This window comes from Tupaia chinensis, unplaced genomic scaffold (genome assembly GCF_000334495.1).
Source record: "Tupaia chinensis unplaced genomic scaffold, TupChi_1.0 Scaffold145519_1, whole genome shotgun sequence".
In the NCBI taxonomy this organism is placed as follows: domain Eukaryota; kingdom Metazoa; phylum Chordata; class Mammalia; order Scandentia; family Tupaiidae; genus Tupaia; species Tupaia belangeri.
Window position 1 is genome coordinate 1,420,077 of NW_006205376.1, and position 6,777 is coordinate 1,426,853.

The 6,777-nt window shown below is 40.1% G+C and overlaps 1 protein-coding gene across 7 annotated transcripts in view; it reads left to right on the top strand.

The window, feature by feature from the left end:
- Window positions 1–6,771, top strand: part of FGD4 (FYVE, RhoGEF and PH domain containing 4) — a 172,575-nt gene extending 165,804 nt beyond the window's left edge. For 5 of the 7 annotated variants that reach the window (XM_027768095.1, XM_006168077.3, XM_027768097.1 and 2 more), the window contains 2 exons: window positions 2,173–2,313; window positions 4,433–6,771. In XM_027768095.1, the coding sequence (XP_027623896.1) occupies window positions 2,173–2,313; window positions 4,433–4,690 (399 nt within the window). In that variant the 3' untranslated portion in view covers window positions 4,691–6,771. Of the gene's footprint in view, window positions 1–2,172; window positions 2,314–4,432 lie in introns of those variants that run through there. The other 2 variants (XM_027768094.1, XR_003547819.1) reach the window with 2 other exon arrangements.
- Window positions 6,772–6,777: the final 6 nt, after the last annotated feature.

The window sequence follows — 6,777 nt, forward strand, 5'->3', positions numbered from 1 at the left end:
TTCCCAAACTGTAATATTTAACATGCAGTTTTTATAAAGATCTATTAAGAATAACAGTAGAATTTGGGAGAAAGAATAACATAACACTTAACTGGAGTCCAAAGTTAGTGTTCCTGATCATCAAATTGTAAATACTCATCTGTAAATATTATTTTTAGCCATGGTCCATACGAAAAGAGGTGGTGGGCTGGAGTTGACCTGTGGGCTGTCATTTGCCGGCCATTGTTTCTTAAGCTATTGATGATGAAGCCTTGTTTTCATTCCCAAACCGTCTCAGATTAGTGTTATGACATATATCATCATGCATGGGTTATCATTGCAAAGTCAAATTGCTCTAGAAGATTCTTAATGGTTACTCTTGCTTTCAAGCTTATCCGGAACTGGTGCCATCACAGTTTTGCAAACTTGCACCATTTCATGGACAACATTGAGACACACAGAGTTTCAGAGAGAAAAGAAAGCCTGTTATTTTTCATATTATGTATGAGAAGAATGATCTTTTAATCAGTGGTTGTATTCTCTTTTTAGACAACGATATAAATAGTAAAAGGCAAAGGAGAAAACAGCAAATGGCTTTACAAAAATCTGTTGCAATGAGGGACCTGCAGTTAGCGTAATGGCTATGTCACTGGATTTCCATGTAGTCGACCACGGTTCAAGTCCCAGACCTGGTGGCTTAAACTCACGCCAGGCACATGAGCGTGTGTTCCCAGAATCCCGAGAGGAGAATGGAGAAGAAGGGATTGGGGTGTGGCCATCCCCCCTGGAGGGTGATTTCTCACTTTCTGTCTCTCTCTCTCTCTCTGGCGAGTGTGTGCACCCTATAGAAAAAACCTCTTAAAAAAAAAAAAAAGAAAAAATATCTGTTGCAATGAGAACGTTTTTAATTATTTCAGGTAGCAGGACAAATAGTGCTGGTCAATATTTGCCTTTTTGCTATTACATTCTTATTTTTTTAATAGATATTTTTGCCATAGGGTGTATGTACTTGCTGAAGATACAGAGAAAGAGAAAGTGAGAAATCACCCCCCACCACCGCCAGGGGTGATGGCCACACTGCAATCCCTTCTTCTTCATTCTCCTCTTGAGATTTTGGGCATGCACGCACATGTTCCCAGCATGAGTTTCAAGTTGGCAGGTCCGGGACTCAAACCACAGTCAAGCATGTGGGAGTCCAGCTCCTTAACCACTACACCACCTGCTGGCCCCCTTGCTATTACATTCTTGCTCCGTCAAAGTCAGTATAGCATTGTGTCTATAGGTTCAGGCTTTGGCTCCTGACTGAGTTCAAATCCTAGCATGCCCATTCCTAAATGATCTTGGAAGAGCTATTTAAATTCTAAGTCTCGGAGATAATGAAGTTCCAACTTCTGTTAATGTGAGGATTAAATAATATATGTAGCTAAGAAAGGTGATTATGAAGTGAGCAGTCAATAAATGTTTAAATTTGAGATCTGGTAATTTAAATGTTTTTCATGTTAATGATAAGAACATTTAAACAATGATTGCAAATTGCAGTCTTTTTTTTAAAAGAAGTTTTTGCTATAGGGCTCAGAGAGACAGAGAGACAGAAAGCAAGAAATCACTCCCCCCCCCAGGGGGGATGACCATGCTGCAATCCCTTCTCCTCCATTCTCCCCTTGGGTTCTTGGGCACACGCACACACACACCCAGCATGAGTTTAAGCCACCGGGTCCAGGACTCAAACCGCGGTCGACTACATGGGAGTCCAGTGACATAGCCATTACGCTAATTGCTGGTCTCTAAAAAAAATTTTTTTTTTTTTTTTTAATAGAGATTTTTGCTATAGGGCACGTGCACTCTCCAGAGAAACAGAAAGTGAGAAATCACCAGCCTAGCCACAGTCCCTTGTACTCCAGTCTCCTCTTGGGATTTTGTGCATGCACGCACATGCATCTGGCATGAGTGTTAAGCAAGGGACTTGAGTGAGTGTTAAGCCAGGGTCTGGGACTGGAACCGTGGTTGACTACATGGAAGTCCAGCAACGTAACCATTATGCAATCTGCTGGTCCCACAAATTGCATAGTCTTTAGACTATCCAAGGAGGCATTTCAGAAAGCACATCATACTTTATGAGTATTTCCCATAAGTCACTTCTCTATTAGGTTTGTTTGGGTTCATTCTCATAGAATTCTCATTACATTTTTCTAGATCGAATCAGCTGAAGTATCTGGGAACAGCGTGGTGTGCAGTTTTCTTCAGTACATGGAGAAGTCGAAACCTTGGCAGAAAGCGTGGTGTGTGATCCCCAAGCAAGACCCGCTTGTGCTGTACATGTATGGTGCTCCCCAGGTATCTAGACCACACCTGTCAGGAGGGACAGAAGCCATTGCGGATTGGGTGGGCAAGTGGAGAGTGAACGCCACATCCTTCCATTGCTCCTCTGTTGTACAGGAGCACCCAGACAGTATCACTGTGTGTTATTAACACTGTAAAACAATGAGTGACTAAAATTCCAGCTTGTTGTTCAAGCTGATTGATCCATTTTACAGCCGATACCTTCTTCACCTTGTGGCTCATTTGTTCCTAATCTCTCATTGTTATTCAGTGGGTTTGAAAAAGGTGAGTTGAATTGGGGGGGCGGGGTGGGGGGGAAGCAAAGCAAGAGGGGAGAATATTTTTTTTTTTTTTTTTGAGAAGATTTTTGCTATAGGGCACATGTGCTCGCCAGACAGAGAGAGAGAAATCATCCCCCAGGGGGGATGGCCACGCTGCAATCCCTTCTCCTCCATTCCCCTCTTGGGATCTTGGGCACGCACGCACACGCACCTGGCATAAGTTTTAAGCCACCGGGCCCCGGATGCGAACCGCGGTCAACTACATGGGAGTCCAGCGACATAGCCATTACGCTAACTGCTGGTCCCGGGAAGACTATCTTTTTAATAGAAAACATCAAGAAAAGACTACATTTTGAATTTTGTTTTTAATGTATTCATTTAGTTTTTGTTCAATGAATGGATACCTGAACAGGGAGTTTGAGAGGAAGAGGATATTTAAATCAATCTTCTGTTGACACATTCAGTAACAATTTTTTGAGAGCAAGGTGTGTGGATCAGAGATAAATCTGTGGGAGCAATGGATATGCAGGTTCAGCTTCTAACTGAACCTAAGAGTAGCACCAAATAATATAGATTGCAACACTAATTATGCATTCACCCTGAACATTTAAAAATTTTAGATGTGACTGTTGTGTTTTAGCCGATCTCCACTAAAGTCTAATCAAATTACGTTATTTTAGAAAAGAAATATTAGGGCCAGCTCCATGGCCTGGTGGTTAAGGGAGTCAGATCCTGCCTAGCTGACCCAGTGGTTTGTATCCACGCCCCAGCAGTTTGAAAAAATATGCTGGGTATGCATCTGTTTGCTCAAAATTCTAACAGGCTGGAGAAATGGAGAAGGGATTGTGGTGCAACCATGCCCCATCGTTGGGTGCTTTCTTCCTTTCCCTTTCTCTCTCTCTCTGGCAAGCCCATGTGCCCTTAGGCAAAAAAAAAAAAAGTTAAGGTATATATTTTACTCAATTTCATTTTTTTGTTTTAAATTTTATCATAAAATTTAACAGTTATTAAGTGTTAAATGTCTTTACAGAATACCCTATGTTTTTTATTTCTCAATTCCTCCCATCTTGCCCCCTCCATTGCCCATTGCCCTTCCTCTCTGTCTTTAGTATCTGCAGTTGCTCTCAATGTTTTTGTACCTTCCAGTCCTTCAGTTTCCGCTGTAGAGTGCAGACATTCAGTATATATTAAGAGGAACATACAGTGCTTTCATAGTCTGGCTTACTTTCATAGTCTGGCTTACTTAGCTTTTAATCTTCCATATTTATCCACTTTTTATCAAATACTAGGATCTCACTGTTTTTTATGGTAAACAATATGGAGATTCCTCAAAAACCTACAAATGTAACTACCCTACAATCCAAAAATTCCACTCCTGGGTATCTACCCAAAGGCTAGGAATGAACTCACTTGGAAAAACATTTGCACATTCAGTTTTTTTTCTCTAACCTTTTTCTTCTCCATAAATAAATGGGCGAATGAATGAATTAATGACTCAGTAAAACTGCCTTTGGTATTGAAATCATCATTGAATGTTTGCTGGCTTTATATAATAAGACGGCCATTATTTTCTTCCCTTTCTCACTGACTAAAACGACGAATGACCCCCTCCCTCATAGAGAAGAAGTATAACTTTAGCGACTCCAGGCCGATTTGGTGTCAGCCCTTATTAATTCATTTAACCAGCATTTTCCTGTCAGTGGCCTCATGTACAGGCACAGCACTGGGATCACCCTCTCTGCCCTCAGAAAGCTCACCATGGGCGTCCATATTGGGTAGTGGTAGTAAGAGCAAGAGCCACAGGTAGCCAGCCGATGCAGCTCGTGCTCTTCCGTACCTTGCTCTTTCTTTAGGACGTCAGAGCCCAGGCCACCATTCCACTCTTGGGCTACGTGGTGGACGACATGCCAAGGAGCGCAGACCTGCCACACAGCTTCAAACTGACCCAGTCCAAGTCTGTGCACAGCTTTGCTGCAGACAGCGAGGAACTGAAACAGAAGTGGCTGAAAATCATCCTTTTAGCTGTCACAGGTGAGACACAAGATGGTCCAAATGAGCACCCAGTCACCTTAGATGACCACCCTGAACCTAAGAAAAAATCGGAATGCTGAACTCCAGGGCCAACTACAGCGTGGTCTCAAGACATTCCCTGCCCTCCTTACCCATCTCTTAGCACTTTATGTTGAAAAATAGAGGCTCATAAATGTGTCTTGTGGGGACTATTTTCCTATGTTTATGTGCTCTTAGTGAGTTAACGTGCAGAGCCATTCTACCGATAGTTTTGAAATAATGTGAAAAATGGAGCATTTTTTTAATGAGCTATCCCTTGATTATGTAATTTTTTCTTGAAGAAAATGATATCAATTGATTCTATCACTATCAGGTTAGAATAGGCACTTTGATTTAAGAACTCCTTTAATGTCTTCTCCTTCACACATAGGACCTGTAACAGTTCGATATACCTCCATTGTTGCCAAAATAGATCTGTGGTGAAAAATACAGGGACAGTTTAGACTATTATATTAACTTATTTAATTTAGTTTATACATCTCAAGCTGCATAAATGATGGTGTTCTTTTAAAACAAAAGAAAAAGGACAAATTGGTGTTCAGATTTTCAACTTACTTAGATAATACTTTGTTTTTGTAGAAATACTCCTAAGAATACAGTATCTTAAGTATATAGCAATTATGTATATATAGTAATAAATATAAAAATACATACACACTATACATGATTTTTCTCCTCAGCTTTAGGTTCTCATCTCTAATTTATTTTTAAATATGAAGCATGTTTTATCTTGGAGTTGAGCAGCGTTCTCAACCTAATAAATGTTTTGGTGATTTATGTTGAATTGACCGGCACCTAAAGGTATTGATATTTTTATAATAAAAAGAAGCGGTAATTTATGTGGCATGGGATATATTAGTGAATTCCAACTGTATCTTCAAAGTATGATTTTTTTGTTCTGTGCCTATTTTAAACAGTGCCTCTCCTAGAAGGTGCTACTAATACCTACTTAAATATGAGGGTTCAGTTACTGCTTTCTTCTTGGTTATTTTGAGATTAAAGTATATTTTAGTCACTGAGACAGTAAAAAATCATGCAGGTTACTGTATAGTCCTTTAATTATAACAGTAGTTAACATTGGCATGTACCAAAATTTTCACCAGAAGCTGAACCATGTAAAGCATCTGCCCTGACACGGAACTGAGATGTGTGGAAACCACGTTTGTTGTAATGTTTTCCTTTTCTGTAAGACTGTTAAGCATGGTTAAGTGAGGACTGCATGTAATGAGCATTCACAGCGACTGTGGGCCTATTTCTTTGTCAGATATGAAACAAAATTCACACGTGATAACCTATGTATGGGGGTGGTAGATATTAAAGAAGTTTATGCTCACTCACTGAAGATGGGGAAAACAATATGGAAATGATTTAATAGAGTCTGAGAATCTTTCTTTTGATCCTCTGAGGAATTTTAATAGACAAATTATGATTCCTTGTCACAAAGGCTGCTCTTCATTGTATCATACGTGTAATTAAAATGTCACATTAAGTTGACTATTTAACTTAATCCTTTTCTCAAATTATATCTTTTCTTTCTTTACACTGTTACATCTCAAAAAATTGTCACTTTATAAAATTTTTTTTTCTGGAGGGAGAGAAAGTAAGAAAGCAACCCCTATGGGGGACAGTCATGCTGCAATTCCTTCTCCATTTCTCCTTCCTTTTAAGATTTTGGGCATGCACACACACGCACCAGTGTGTTTTCCAAGCCATTGGGTCCAGGACTTAAACCACACAGTGGTCCCTTAACTACTGCCACCAACTGGCTGAGTTACTTTTAATGCAACAGTCTGCTAGAAATCTACAAGAATGACCCCACTATCCTTAGTCTTTAAGGATTATACCTTAAATGCAGAATAGATTTACTTAGAATTCAAAACTGCCAGGCCGTTATTCAGGCCCTGTTACTTTAAGAAACATATACATTTCCACCACAAGGAAGTGAACTAAGTGTGGCTGACATAATTAGGTCCCCTTACTTGATAAAAGGAATACCAGCCATGAGCATTACCATCACACCAAATGCTTGGAGCTCAAAAGAGGTAACAGTAGCTCCTTAGGCCCTGTTAGATCCAGGACAGACTAGAAGTTTTACGTTGCTTTAGTTGCCAGCAGTGAGAGGGAAAGA